Source organism: Microcaecilia unicolor, chromosome 8 (assembly GCF_901765095.1).
Source record: "Microcaecilia unicolor chromosome 8, aMicUni1.1, whole genome shotgun sequence".
Lineage (NCBI taxonomy): Eukaryota > Metazoa > Chordata > Amphibia > Gymnophiona > Siphonopidae > Microcaecilia > Microcaecilia unicolor.
In genome coordinates, this window is record NC_044038.1 from 94,840,711 (window position 1) to 94,857,122 (window position 16,412).

A 16,412-nucleotide genomic window follows, 5' to 3' on the forward strand; every position below is an offset into this window, starting at 1 on the left:
AAGTTACTCAGAACCTAGAGCAAATCTACCATGCCAACACTAACTTCCAAAAACAAAGATCCTACCTATGAAAAAGAAGTGCCTTAAATATTATAGTCGGGCCCAAAAATACAAATACATTTATCAGGAAAGCTGAACAAGCCAAATTACTACAGAATGCTACATGGAAACTTCATGCTAACAGAATACCTCAGTCACACACACAAGACACAAATGCCAAATACAGAATAAGTGACCACAAACTCTAGAAATATAAATTAAACGGAAACCCCAAGAAACTAGACCTTGCATGTAGTACAACACTAGAGAAACAAGAAAGAAAGGCATTTGCTCCTGTGCAAAATATAAAGATGGCACATGCCAGGGATGGTGTTAGGGATTGCAACTAGGGCAATTGTGCTTGGTTCCTTGGCCAGAGAAAGCCTGCATGCTGGAAGCTGAAGGCGCAGCCTGGTAATGGACTTTGGGGTCCTTTCCTAGATTTCTGTCCTGGACCCCAGCCATGTTTAACATCAACTTTGGCAAGATGTACATTCCAAATCCAACATATTATATTCATAACATTGACAATAAAATAATATTTTTAAACCTTTTTGTTGTCTGGTCATTTTTTCTCAAATCATATTGGTCCCAGTCTCTGGTTTCTGCTTCCCTCTTTCTTCTCTTAACTCACTTGCCAGGGTCTCCTATTTGACATTTCTTCTTTCTTCATGTCCATCATCCATCTCCCATCTCTGTTTTCCTATATTTCCTTGTCCAGTATCTCTCCTGTGTTCATATCCCCTCATCCATCATCATTCCTCTGTTCACCTATGCACCCCATGCCCAGCATATCCCTTCTGTGTTCCTATTCTCCCCCTTGTCTGGTATCTCTCTCCCCCCCCTCTGTGTCCATATACCCCCCTCTCCAGTGTCCAGCATTTTATCTCTATTCCATATCCCCGTCCCCCCCCCTTGTCAGGCATTACCCCTCTGTGCCCATGTGCCATCCCCACACAGCATCTCACATTTGTGTCCCTGTCCCCATACTCCCACCTAATGCCCATCATCTCCCTTCTGTATACTTACCTATGTCCCCTTTCTCCCTTCTCCACACCAATGTGTCCCTCTCCTCTCTGATCCCATCCCCCAACCAGCTTCTCTTCCGATCTTTCCTTCCCCTTATGCATCTGGCTCTTTTTCCATGCACCTCTCCTCTTCCCTCCAACCTCCCCTCTGCAAATCCCAAACCTCTCCCCGTCCCTCTGCAAATCCAAAACCTTCCCTCTGCAAATCCCAAACCTCTCCCCTTCCCTCCAACCTCCCCTCTGCAAATCTCAAACCTCTCCCTTTCCTTCCAGCCTCCCCTCTGCAAATCCCAAACCTCTCCCCTTCCCTCCAACCTCCCCTCTGCAAATCCCAAACCTCTCCCCTTCCTTCCAGCCTCCCCTCTGCAAATCCCAAACTTCTCCCCTTCCCTCCAACCCTCTGCAAATCCCAAACTTCTCCCCTTCCCTCCAACCCTTCTGTTCCCTTCCTAGCCTCCCCTTACTGGCCCAGCACCCCACTGACTTCCTCACCCTCTCCCACCCCTGCCGCAGCACTTCATTTAATTCTGTCCGCACTGCTGTAAATGCACAGTCTCCCACCCCCCGCGGCGGCGCTTACAGTTTGCTACGGCGCTGACAGCAACTCTACAGATGCGGCACCGACGTCCGACGTCCTGCTCTGGGGCCTTCCGCGTCCCGCCTCCGTAAACCGGAAGTTACATCAGCGCGGCGGAGGGAAGGCCCCGGAGCAGGACGTCGGACGTCGGTTCTGCATCTGTAGAGTTGCTGTCAGCGCCGTAGCAAACTGTAAGCGCAGGGGTGGGAGACTGTGACAGCAGCGCCCACAGAATTAAATGAAGCGCTGCGGCAGGGGTGGGAGTCAGGAGAGGGTAAGGATCTGCTTCTGGGCGGGCCTGAAGCTAAACTGGGTGGGCCTGGGCCCACCCAGGCCCACCCGTAGCTACGCCCCTGTCCTAGACATAATAAATGACTGCTTCTTGGAGCAATTGGTCCACAAACCAACAAGAGGGGAGCTATTTTAGATCTGGCCCTCAGTGGACTGCAGGACTTAGTGTAAGAGTAATGGTGTTGGAAGCAGGATACTGGGCTAGGTGAACCATTGGTCCGATTCAGTATGGCTATTCTTGTGATGTCCACATCCCACTGCACTCAAAGCTGGCTGTCTGCACTGAAGCAGAGAAGCTCAGCTGAGGCCACTTGACAACAAAATCCAAACGGGGATATGTGGGGGGAGGACCCGGCTGCCTGGGTGTGACACCCCTAGGACAAGAGGCCCCTGCAGACCTCAGTACCAGTCCAGCTGACAGATGGGACTACGGCACTGAGAGAAAAAAAATAGGCTAGCAGTAAGGAATAAGAATTTTTTTTTTTTTTTGTAAACTCACAAATACAAGTTCAGAACAGATCAGTACTGCATAGGCTATACACTTCCACCATCTACTAAAGACTGAGAACTACTGGCGTTCAGGGGACTGCACAGGAGGAGTATAGGTCTTCTAAAGAGTAAATGGTTCTTGGTCTCCATCTGCTGGTCAGAGTGCATAACCCAACTGTGCCAGTCTGGAGGGACACTATGGAAGCTTAGGTTCCTCCCTAGGAGTCAGCACCCAAGAAAAAGATCCAGGTGTCATTCTGGACAATTCACTGAAATCTTCTGCCCTGTATGTGGCACTGGCCAAAAAAGCAAACAGAATGCTAGAAGTATTAGGAAAGGGATAAAAATAAAATCAAGATTAGAAGAATGCCTCTGTTTCAATCCATGGTGTGACCACACCTTGAGTATTGTAGGCAATTCTGGTATAGCAGAATTAGAAAAGGTTCAAAAAAGGGCGACCAAAATGATTAATGGGATGAAACTCCTGTCATATGAGGAAAGGCTAAAGAAGTTAGGACTCTTCAGCTTGGAAAGAGACAGCTGAAAGGGATATGATAGAGGTCAACAAAATACTGAGTGGTGTAGAGCGGGTAAATATAAATTGATTTTTTACTCTTTCAAAAGTATAAATAAAGACTAGGGGACACTCAAGGAAGGTACATGGATATACTTTTAAAATGAACAGGAGGAAATATTTTTTCACTCATCGAATAGTTAAACTCTGGAACTCATTGTCAGAGGATGTGGTATCAGTGGTTAGTTAATCTGGGTTTAAAAAAAGGTTTGAACAAGTTCCTGAAGGAAAAGTCCATAGTCTGCTATTGAGGTAGACATGGGGAAAGCTACTGCTTTTTCCTGGGATTAGTAGCATGAATCATGCTATTTGGAATTCTGCCAAGTACTTGTGACCTGAACTGGCCACTGGGCTAGATGGACCATTGGTCTGACACAGTTCTTACTTTTCAACTATGCTGGAACATGAAGAGCAGCAGAATTTTTTTAATCACACAGGAAGTTTCCCGCACATACTCAAAGCTCCTCTGGCTGAAATACACAACAGGTTACAGCAAAACATTCTCCCAAAATGCGGGTAATCAGAGATTTAACAGGAACACAAATACATATTTGCCAGAGATTGTCAAAGGAAACTTGAATATACCAATTCTAGATCAGTACTATTGCAGAATTCACCTGGAGAAGGTCTGCGCTGCACAGTCTGTTTTTCTGGAAGAATCTGAGGGTCATTTTATTGCATCACATCAACACCCCCAAGTTAGCGAATGATACATACCTGTAGCAGGTGTTCTCCGAGGACAGCAGGCTGATTGTTCTCACGACTGGGTTGACGTCCACGGCAGCCCCCACCAACCGGAACAAAACTTCGCGGGCGGTCCCGCACGCAGGGTACGCCCACCGCGCATGCGCGGCCGTCTTCCCGCCCGTGCGCGACCGTTCCCGCTCAGTTGAATGACAAGCAAAAATGAGTAAAAACGCAACTCGAAAGGGGAGGAGGGAGGGTAGGTGAGAACAATCAGCCTGCTGTCCTCGGAGAACACCTGCTACAGGTATGTATCATTCGCTTTCTCCGAGGACAAGCAGGCTGCTTGTTCTCACGAATGGGGTATCCCTAGCTCTCAGGCTCACTCAAAACAAGAACCCAGGTCAATGGAACCTCGCAACGGCGAGGGTATAACAGAAATTGACCTACGAAGAACAACTAACTGAGAGTGCAGCCTGACCAGAATAAATTCGGGTCCTGGAGGGTGGAGTTGGATTTAAACCCCAAACAGATTCTGCAGCACCGACTGCCCGAACCGACTGTCGCGTCGGGTATCCTGCTGGAGGCAGTAATGTGATGTGAACGTGTGGACAGATGACCACGTCACAGCCTTGCAAATCTCTTCAATAGTGGCTGACTTCAAGTGAGCCACCGACGCTGCCATGGCTCTGACACTATGAGCCGTGACATGACCCTCAAGAGCCAGCCCAGCCTGGGCGTAAGTGAAGGAAATGCAATCTGCTATCCAATTGGAGATGGTGCGTTTCCCGACAGCGACCCCTTTCCTATTGGGGTCGAAAGAAACAAATAATTGGGCGGACTGTCTGTGGGGCTGTGTCCGCTCCAAGTAGAAGGCCAATGCTCTTTTGCAGTCCAATGTGTGCAACTGACGTTCAGCAGGGCGGGTATGCAGTCTGGGAAAGAATGTTGGCAAGACAATTGACTGGTTAAGATGGAACTCCGACACCACCTTAGGGTGAGTACGGAGCACTACTCTGTTATGATGAAATTTAGTATACGGAGCATGAGCTACCAGGGCTTGAAGCTCACTGACCCTACGAGCTGAAGTAACTGCCACCAAGAAAATGACCTTCCAGGTCAAGTACTTTAGATGGCATGAATTCAGTGGCTCAAAAGGAGGTTTCATCAGCTGGGTGAGGACGACGTTGAGATCCCATGACACTGCTGGAGGCTTGACAGGGGGCCTTGACAAAAGCAAGCCTCTCATGAATCGAACGACAAAAGGCTCTCCAGAGATGGCTTTACCCTCCACACGATAATGGTAAGCACTAATCGCACTAAGGTGATTCCTTACTGAGTTGGTCTTGAGGCCAGACTCTGATAAGTGCAGAATGTATTCAAACAGGTTCTGTGCAGGACAAGAACGAGGTTCTAGGGCCTTGCTCTCACACCAAACGACAAACCTCCTCCACGTGAAAAAGTAACTCTTTTTAGTGGAATCCTTCCTAGAGGCCAGCAAGACACAGGAGACACCCTCAGACAGACCCAACAAAGCGAAGTCTATGCCCTCAACATCCAGGCCGTGAGAGCCAGAGACTGACGGTTGGGGTGCAGAAGCGCTCCGTCGTTCTGCGAAATGAGAGTCGGAAAACACTCCAATCTCCACGGTTCTTCGGAGGACAACTCCAGAAGAAGAGGGAACCAGATCTGGCGGGGCCAAAAGGGCGCTATCAGAATCATGGTGCCGTGGTCTTGCTTGAGCTTCAGTAAGGTCTTCCCCACCAAAGGTATGGGAGGATAAGCAATGCATACAGGAGGCCGGTCCCCCAATGGAGGAGAAAGGCATCTGACGCTAGCCTGCCGTGTGCCTGTAGTCTGGAACAGAACAGAGGCAGCTTGTGGTTGGTCTGAGAGGCGAAAAGGTCCACCGAGGGGGTGCCCCACTCTCGGAAGATCTTGCGTACCACTCTGGAATGGAGCGACCACTCGTGCGGTTGCATGACTCTGCTCAGTCTGTCGGCCAGACTGTTGTTTACGCCTGCCAGGTATGTGGCTTGGAGGAGCATGCCGAACTGGCAGGCCCAACGCCACATCCCGACGGCTTCCTGACACAGGGGGTGAGATCCGGTGCCCCCCTGCTTGTTGATGTAATACATTGCAACCTGATTGTCTGTCCGAATTTGGATAATTTGACAGGACAGCCGATCTCTGAAAGCCTTCAGTGCGTTCCAGACCGCTCGGAGCTCCAGGAGGTTGATCTGAAGATCTTTTTCCTGGAGGGACCACAGACCCTGGGTGTGGAGCCCATCGACATGAGCTCCCCACCCCAGGCGAGATGCATCCGTTGTTAGCACTTTCGTGGGCTGAGGAATTTGGAATGGGCGTCCCAGAGTCAAATTGGTCCGAATGGTCCACCAGTGCAGTGCGGCAACTGATGGAGAGGCGGATGACATCTTCTAGATTCCCGGTGGCCTGGCACCACTGGGAAGCTAGGGTCCATTAAGCAGATCTCATGTGAAGACGAGCCATGGGAGTCACATGAACTGTGGAGGCCATATGACCCAGAAGTCTCAACATCTGCCGAGCTGTGATCTGCTGAGACGCTCTGACCTGGGAAGCCAGGGACAGGAGGTTGTTGGCCCTCGCTTCGGGAAGGAAGGCCTGAGCCGTCTGAGAATTCAGCAGAGCTCCTATGAATTCCAGAGATTGGACTGGCTGGAGATGGGACTTTGGGTAATTTATCACAAACCCCAGCAGCTCCAGGAGGTGAATAGTGCACTGCATGAACCGGAGAGCTCCTGCCTCCGAGGTGTTCTTGACCAGCCAATCGTCGAGATATGGGAACACGTGCACTCCCAGCTTGCGTAGATACGCCGCGACCACCACGAGGCACTTCGTGAACACCCGTGGGGCAGAGGCGAGCCCAAAGGGCAGCACACAATACTGAAAATGCCGTGTGCCCAGGCGGAATCTGAGATACTGTCTGTGAGCTGGCAGTATTGGGATGTGAGTGTATGCGTCCTTTAAATCCAGGGAACATAGCCAATCGTTCTTCTGAATCATTGGCAGAAGGGTGCCCAAGGAAAGCATCCTGAACTTTTCTTTGACCAGATATTTGTTCAGGCCTCTCAGGTCTAGGATGGGGCGCATCCCCCCTGTTTTCTTTTCCACAAGAAAGTACCTGGAATAGAATCCCTGCCCTTCCTGCCAGGGTGGTACGAGCTCGACCGCATTGGCGCTGAGAAGGGCGGAGAGTTCCTCTGCAAGTACCTGCTTGTGATGGGAGCTGAAGGATTGAGCTCCCGGAGGACAATTTGGTGGAGGGGAGGCCAAATTTAGGGCTTATCCGCACCGCACTATTTGGAGAACCCACTGTCGGAGGTTATAAGAGGCCACCTTTGGTGAAAAAATTTTAACCTCCCCCCGACTGGCAGATCGTCCGGTACGGACACTTTGATGGCGGCTATGTTCCCGTGGATCCAGTCAAAAGCCCATCCCCGGCTTTTGCTGTGGAGGCGCAGGGGGCTGCTTAGGCGCACGCTGTTGATGGGAACGAGCGCGCTGGGACTGTCCCTGTGCCTGATGAGGCCTTCAGGCCGGCTGGGTGTACCTACGCTTGTTGTAGGCGTAGGGCGCAGCCTGCCTGGCCCGGGAAAAACGTCCACCTGCTGAGGTGGATGCTGAAGGCGCCCGGTGGGAGAGCTTGTCGAGGGCAGTTTCCCGCTGATGTAGTTGGTCCACCAACTGCTCGACCTTCTCACCAAAAATATTATCCCCCCGACAAGGGACGTCGGCCAGTCTCTGCTGTGTGCGGTTGTCCAGGTCAGAGGCACGCAGCCATGAGAGCCTGCGCATCACTATACCTTGGGCCGCAGCACGAGATGCCACGTCACAGGTGTCATATATACCCCTGGACAGGAACTTTCTGCACGCCTTCAGCTGCCTGACCACCTCCTGAAAAGGCCTGGACTGCTCCGGGGGGAGCTTGTCGACCAGGTCCGCCAGTTGCTTCACATTATTCCGCATGTGGATGCTCGTGTAGAGCAGGTAAGACTGGATGCGGGTCACGAGCATAGAAGATTGGTAGGCCTTCCTCCCAAACGAGTCCAGAGTGTGAGACTCCCGCCCCGGGGGCGCCGAAGCGGTATCCCTCGAACTCCGTGCCCTCTTGAGAGCAGAGTCCACGACCGCCGAGCCATGAGGCAATTGGGGCCGCATTAACTCTGGGTCCGAGTGGATCCTGTATTGGGACTCCGCTTTCTTGGGGATGGTGGGATTAGATAATGGTCTCAACCAGTTCCGAAGCAGTGTCTCTTTGAGGACATTATGCAACAGCACCGTGGAGGACTCTCTAGGTGGTGATGGATAGTCGAGGACCTCGAGCATCTCAGCCCTCGGCTCATCCACAGAGACCACGGGAAAGGGAATGCAAATAGACATATCCCTGACGAAGGAGGCAAAGGAGAGGCTCTCAGGTGGTGAGAGCTTTCTCTCTGGTGAAGGAGTGGGGTCGGAGGGAAGGCCCACAGACTCCTCTGAGGAGAAATATCTGGGGTCCTCCTCCTCCCCCCACGAGGCCTCCTGCAACTCAGTCCTCAACCGGGCCCGGCTCGACATCGAGGCACCGAGGCCTCGGTGGTGTCGTCGAGCGGTGGAGTCCCGTGCCGGCGGGGATGAAGTTCCCTCCATCGACGACGTCAGGGACTCCACCTGCGTGGCGGTCGAGACTGGCGCCGCAAGCGGCGTCGGCGTCGAAGGCCTCGGCACCGGGCTAGAGCACGCCGGCGCCTCCATCAATGGCGCCGAGGGCGCAAGCACCCCCGGCGCCGGCACAGTCTGGCGCATCAGCCCTTCCAGGATCCCCGGAAGGATGGCTCGGAGGCACTCGTCCAGGCCTGCTGTCGGGAAAGACGAGGGGGCCGGTAGAGGTGTCGGTGCCGGAAGCTGCTCGGGTCCAGGAGACTGCACCGAAGTGCTGGCACCCTGACGTGCTGATACCTCTACTACAGAGGGGGACCTCTCCTCTCGACGCTGCCGCTTCCTCGGCGTCGACTCATCCCTGGCGCCGGGAGCCGGATGCGTCGTGGGCGACCGATGACGGTGCTTCTTCGCCTTTTTACGGTGCCCGTCATCGGCGCTCGGTGGGACAGGAGTAAGTGGATCCCCCCTCGGCCTCGAGGAATCGGGTCCGACAGGGTTCGGTCCCGAGGGCCCTGGGTAGAGGGAGTGACCGGGGCTGATTGCCCACGCGGCCTCTCACCCCTGCCGTCTCCGGAGGACCGGCGGGCCGACGGGACCTGTGCTCCTGGGGTCGGTGCCGTCGGTGCCGATTTCGTGGACATCGATACCGGTACCGAAGATCCGGCCGTCGATACCGATGCCGTCGAAGTCGAGGGGCCGGCGCAAGTTCCAAAAAGACGGTCCCGAAGAACTTGCCTCGTTACCTGTGTCCGTTTCCGGAGACCGAGACACAAGGTGCATGTCTTGGTATCGTGCTCCGGCCCGAGGCACTGGAGGCACCAAGCGTGGGTGTCAGTCTGCGAGATATGCCGGCTGCACCGACCACACTTTTTAAATCCACTCGGGACCTTCGAGTACATCGACGGATAAATCGCGTCGGCGAAGTCAAAGTCGTCGATGGTGGCGGTAAAAATCACACCTCGAAAATAAATCGACCGCGCGGCCACAAGGCCGCAACGAGACGCCCCCGCTAAAAGACGAGGGAAAAACAAAGTTCAGTGTTTTTTTGTTTTTTTTTTACACAAAATAAAAGAGAAAACGGAGAACAACGAAAGAGAAAAAAGTTCGCGGCGAAAGCGCGATCCAGTTTCTGGGGCTGACAGAGAGAGAGACGAACGCGGCTCTCTCCAGCGCGGAAAAGAAAAGACTGAGTGGGAACGGTCACGCACGGGCGGGAAGACGGCCGCGCATGCGCGGTGGGCGTACCCTGCGTGCGGGACCGCCCGCAAAGTTTTGTTCCGGTTGGTGGGGGCTGCCGTGGACGTCAACCCAGTCGTGAGAACAAGCAGCCTGCTTGTCCTCGGAGAAACTTGTTGTTTTCCAACCTCTTTTTGCCTAAACCAGTGGTTCCCAAACCTGGTCCTAGAGGCACATCAGCCAGTCCAGTTTCCAGGATATCCACAATGAATATTCATGAGAGAGATTTAAATGCACTGCCTCCACTCATTGCAAATCTCATGAATATTCATTGTGGATATCCTGAAAACCTGACTGGCTGGGGTGCCTCCAGGATCAGGTTTGGGAACCACTGAACAGTAAGCTCATCTATGTAGGACTTGTCAAACTGTATAGATTGTATAGGGTGTCTTTTTAGCACCCTCTTTTTCCTATCTACTATAATAAAACGCACCCTGAACGTTCTGAGGACAAAGGTTCTGAACTCACAGCACAACGATAAAGGGTTCGTAAGTTCATGGTATTGAAGCCATCCCACTGACTATGACTCTGTGCCCCGCCCTCGCGTCAAACGTCATGACGTCGAGGGCGGAAAACATACAAAAAAGTCAACAAACGAATCGCAACCAAGCAGGGGGAGGAGTAGGGAAACATCCAACCCCCGCGCTGCCCCCCCCCAAGCCACCCACGAAAAACCTAAGAAAAACAGAAGCCCCGCTTCAAAATGCTGGAGGTGCAACCCCCCACCCCCCCCCCCCCCCCCCCCCCCAAGCCACCCATGAAAATCCGCAGAAAAAAAGAAGCCCCGCTTCAAAATGCAGAAGAAGCAACACCCACCCCCACCCCTACCCACCCGCCGTCGCGTAGCTTTGCCGGCGGGGAACCCGAAACCCCGCCAGCACAAGTCCTATCTTCTCACTCCGGTGTGATCTTCAGCATTGGTAGCCTCTGACGTGCAGGACGTCAGACGCACAGAACCCCGCCCTGCACATGCTAGCAATGCTGAAGATCACGCCAGAGTCAGCACAGCACACAACAGAGGACTTCTGCTGGCGGGATTCTGGGTCCCCCGCCAGCAAAACTATGCGACGGTAGGGTGGGATGGCGGCGGGAGGGGGGGTGCATCACGCGGAGGCGGCGGTGATGGCACACAAGAAACACCCCTGAAATCAGCCTGCGCTTCCTTCGTTCTTCTTCAAAGTACAATCCCCCCCCCAACTGAACTATACAACACACACACACACACTCTCTCAACTGGCAGCGCTTCCTGAAACCCCTGCCCCCCCTACACACACTCACTCACTCATCTGGCAGCGGTTCCTGAACCCCCCCCCCCCCCCCAAACACACACAAACACTTACTCACGCTCAATTGACCACACTTCCTCAACGCCCCCCCTACCACACACACACACACACACACACACACACTCACTCTCTCATCCGGCAGCGCTTCCTTAAATCCCTGCCCCCCCCACACTCACTCACTCATCTGGCAACCCCCCACCACCACACACACACACACTCATGCTCTCATCTGCCAAACCTGATCCTGGAGGCACCCCAGCCAGTCAGGTTTTCAGGATATCCACAATGAATATTCATGAGAGAGATTTAAATGCACTGCCTCCACTCATTGCAAATCTCATGAATATTCATTGTGGATATCCTGAAAACCTGACTGGCTGGGGTGCCTCCAGGATCAGGTTTGGGAACCACTGAACAGTAAGCTCATCTATGTAGGACTTGTCAAACTGTATAGATTGTATAGGGTGTCTTTTTAGCACCCTCTTTTTCCTATCTACTATAATAAAACGCACCCTGAACGTTCTGAGGACAAAGGTTCTGAACTCACAGCACAACGATAAAGGGTTCGTAAGTTCATGGTATTGAAGCCATCCCACTGACTATGACTCTGTGCCCCGCCCTCGCGTCAAACGTCATGACGTCGAGGGCGGAAAACATACAAAAAAGTCAACAAACGAATCGCAACCAAGCAGGGGGAGGAGTAGGGAAACATCCAACCCCCGCGCTGCCCCCCCCCAAGCCACCCACGAAAAATCTAAGAAAAACAGAAGCCCCGCTTCAAAATGCTGGAGGTGCAACCCCCCACCCCCCCGCGCCCCCCCCCCCCAAGCCACCCATGAAAATCCGCAGAAAAAAAGAAGCCCCGCTTCAAAATGCAGAAGAAGCAACACCCACCCCCACCCCTACCCACCCGCCGTCGCGTAGCTTTGCCGGCGGGGAACCCGAAACCCCGCCAGCACAAGTCCTATCTTCTCACTCCGGTGTGATCTTCAGCATTGGTAGCCTCTGACGTGCAGGACGTCAGACGCACAGAACCCCGCCCTGCACATGCTAGCAATGCTGAAGATCACGCCAGAGTCAGCACAGCACACAACAGAGGACTTCTGCTGGCGGGATTCTGGGTCCCCCGCCAGCAAAACTATGCGACGGTAGGGTGGGATGGCGGCGGGAGGGGGGGTGCATCACGCGGAGGCGGCGGTGATGGCACACAAGAAACACCCCTGAAATCAGCCTGCGCTTCCTTCGTTCTTCTTCAAAGTACAATCCCCCCCCAACTGAACTATACAACACACACACACACACTCTCTCAACTGGCAGCGCTTCCTGAAACCCCTGCCCCCCCTACACACACTCACTCACTCATCTGGCAGCGGTTCCTGAACCCCCCCCCCCCCCCAAACACACACAAACACTTACTCACGCTCAATTGACCACACTTCCTCAACGCCCCCCCTACCACACACACACACACACACACACACACACTCACTCTCTCATCCGGCAGCGCTTCCTTAAATCCCTGCCCCCCCCACACTCACTCACTCATCTGGCAACCCCCCACCACCACACACACACACACTCATGCTCTCATCTGCCAGCGCTTCCTGAAACCCCAGCCCCCCCCCACACACACACACTCGCTCACTCACTCATCTAGCAGCCATTCCTGCCCCACCCCCCAAACACACACTTACTCACTCTCATTTGGCCACACTTCTTCAACGCCCCCACCCCCCCAACACACACACACTCACTCTCTCATCTGGCAGTGCTTCCTGAAACCCCAGCCCCCCCCCCCCCCACACACACACACTCGCTCACTCACTCATCTAGCAGCCATTCCTGCCCCACCCCCCAAACACACACTTACTCACTCTCATTTGGCCACACTTCTTCAACGCCCCCACCCCCCCAACACACACACACACTCACTCTCTCATCTGGCAGTGCTTCCTGAAATCCCTGCCCCCCCCCCCCCACACACACTCACTCACTCATCTGGCAACCCCCCCCCCCCCCAACACACACACACACTCACTCACTCTCTCATCTGGCAGCGCTTCCTGAAACCACTGCGCCTCACACACACACACACTCACTCATGTGGCAGCGATTCCTGACCCCCCCCCCCCCCCACACACACACTTAAAACTCTCATTTGGCCACACTTCCTCAACCCCCCCCCTCCACCATACACACACACACACACACTCACACTCACTCTCTCATCTGGCAGCGCTTACTGAACCCCCCCCCCCACACACACACACACTCACTCTCATGTGGAAACGCTCAATAAACCCCCACCCACACACACTCAACTGGCAGCGCTTCCATACCCCCCCACACCCCTCTTCTTCCCTGCTGAAACCCCCAACACAGCCCCCCACACCCCTCCAACACACACACACACTCTCACTCTGGCAGCGCTTCCTGAACCCCCCCCCTCCCACTCTCTCTCATCTGGCAGCGCTTCCTGAAACCCCGTACACACACACACTCACTCTCTCTCATCTGGCAGCGCTTCCTGAAACCCTGCCCCCCCCCCCCCCCCACACACACACACACTCACTCTCGCACACCAATTGCTTGGGTGCAGTGGCGGGAATCTCAGGCACCAGAGAGAGAGGTGGGGGGGCCTGACACCAGAGAGAGAGAGAGGGAGGGTGGTATCTCTGTCACACACACACTCTCTCACACACTCTCTCTCTCACAGGCAATGTTTTTCTGTCTCTCACTCTCACACACTATGTCTCACAGTGTATCACATTCACTCTCTGTGTCACACAATCACTCACACACTCGCTTGGTTTCATACACTCAGTCTCACAGAGCATCTGTGTATCACACACTCTCTCTCTCTCGCACACACTGAATCTGTGTGAAACACACTCTCTCACACTGTGCCTCACATACGCACTTGCACACACTCTCATTCTCACACATACACTCTCTCACAGACACACTCACACCCAGACTCTCTCTCACACACACACACACTCGCACACTCTCTCTCTCACAGACAGTCACTCTCACATACACTCTCCGAGGAAAACCTTGCTAGCGCCCGTTTCATATGTGTCAGAAATGGGCCTTTTTTACTAGTTTATTTATAAAGAACTATTACTGAATTTCTTTTGCTCTTTCTGTTCCATTGCATATCCATCCCATCCCCACTCACCTGAATGCAGTGACAGCAGAGTGATTGAAAAACATTGCCAGCTCTGGGATCCCCAGGTATGTGGCTTTCAGCTGCAATAAAAGAGAAACAGATTTAAAGTGAGGCTAAGGACAGGATATAGCCTTTGGACTTGATGCTTCAAAATTTCCCCTGTGGGGACAGAAATCTGGGTAAAAATGATACCATCAGTGTGAGGAATTTCCAGCCCACTCCTTAAGGCCCTTTATTATTGTTTTGACAGGAAATGAAGAGTGGATCTTTAACAAACAGCATGTCAAAGAAAAGCTAAATCTCCCAAGTGGGAAGTATCTACAGTTTGTTAAATTGAATCCAGAGCATGGGGTTCTCAACTCAATCCTCAAGAGACACCTAGCCAGTCAGGACTACAGGATATCTACAATCATTATACACAAGATATAAATTTATGTGCAAGACTCTCATGCATATTGACGGCATATAGATTCTGTCCAAAGACAGCTTGCCATAATCTCTATGCCTTTACCAGTGTCAGGTGTGTGAAGTTTGACTTGGAATGATCTTGCAGTTTCTACAAACTAGGGCTGATCCTTTCACCTAGTAACAGCTGTAGGAAGAGACACCCCTGTGGAGGGAAACTAAGAAACTATAAAAGCCTAGCTTATGGGAGTGGCCTTTTCTTTGGCTTGTTGTGTCTCTGGTCATTGTACCACTAAGCAAGGGGAGCATATGACTAATGCAGCCAGTTTACAAGAGCAGGAAGGAGTGAAGGAATTGGACAGAACACATATCAGTTGCTACACAGATTCCAAGGTGTGGTTGGAACAGGAACCCAGACCATCACACTGCCTTCAAAGGAAGAAAAATAAGAAAAAAAGAGAAACTTCCTAGGAGAAGGATCAGGAATAAATCCAATTAGGGAAAGGTTCAGCTACCAGGACTGTCACGTTCGATTATCGCAGGTGCAAACTCCCAAATCAGAAAGTGTGTAAAAGAATGTACATAGGTGTACCGCAAGTACAGTACATGCTGTTCTGGACATCCAGGTACGGGAAAATATGAGGAACGTTTATACGCGTCAACTACAGAAAGATCATGCTGCTCCACCGAATATTCCTCATATGTGCCCTTTCTGGATGTCCGGAACTGCATGCAGCTGCATGCAGCTATATGCATATTGTGTATATGTGAAAAGGGTCGGGTGCTTCATACTCATCTATATAAGGCAAGTTCCGCACGCATAACAACCAGGCATGCACATCAAAGACGTCTATGCTTACAATGGCGTCCACGTGCTGATAGGGCCATATATGGGATGGTCATCCATATATGGAGCTGTGCACGAAACGACGTCCGTCACGCAAGGACGTCTATATAAGGCACTTATTTTCCAACACCTGAAAAAATGGCGCACCGACGTGAGCCTAATTTCGGGCACGAAGAAAGCCTGCTGCTGGTGCGGCTATGCCTAAGGCACCGCCATCGGCTATTTATCAGCCACCACCACCTGCCCCCCAGGCTCCAGGCCATGAGAGCCTGGTCCCGCATTAGGGACAAGCTTGAAAGGTAAGTGTTTGGCCCACACACCCCCTCCTGTACCTACACATATAACAGCTCCGTCATCAATGTAACCAGTAACTGAAGTGTGCATGCAAGGATAATGAGTACTATGGGTACATACACAATCACTAATAAAATGTATGTTCTTGAAAGGACGACTATTCCCACATCCCTACAATAATGTATTTCGTTATTTAATTATTTCTTGCCTGTGAACCCCACATTTTCCCACCCTCTTTGCAGGCTCTATGTGGCTTACAACACATTGGAATAGTGGAAACGTTATACCAATTAAACGTATACTATACTTGATAACAGGGTAATGATAACACATATAAAGTAGTTTTACAAGCATAAATTTTAATGCATACAAACGGTACTTTCTGGCCTCATGGCCACCTCTATGGCATCATCTGCATAGGAGCCAACTCAGTGGCTGCTGTGGGTGCTTGAGCACCCCCAATATAGAATAAATGCCTTGTATGGATCCAGGGAGGGGTGACCTCCACTGGGGGTAGCACCCCCAAAAATTGTAAAAAGGTGGCTTCTATGAATCTGGACCAATGGAGGTGATCCCCCCCCCCCCCCCAACAGTGTTGACCCTCTCTCTGCTATTTGAATAACAAATGAATGTGTGTGCAGAGGGCAAGAAGGACCATCCCCTGACTCCTGCTCTACAAACTTATATCTTACAGACGCTTCGGCGTTCACCGGGACCTCGAGTCCCTACGGAGGAGGTTCCGCCGTGTGAGGCAGGAGAGGCCCGAGTTCATCTGGGCAGTGCGACGGCACCTCAGGGCTCGCCATA

At 52.4% G+C, this 16,412-nt stretch overlaps 1 protein-coding gene across 1 annotated transcript in view; it reads right to left on the reverse strand.

Moving 5' to 3' along the window:
* Positions 1–16,412, reverse strand: part of LOC115476628 (suppressor of tumorigenicity 14 protein-like) — a 173,401-nt gene that overhangs the window by 108,330 nt on the left and 48,659 nt on the right. Inside the window, exon 4 of the mRNA XM_030213105.1 lies at positions 14,069–14,139. Within this exon, the coding sequence (XP_030068965.1) occupies positions 14,069–14,139 (71 nt within the window). The remainder of the gene's footprint in view (positions 1–14,068; positions 14,140–16,412) is intronic.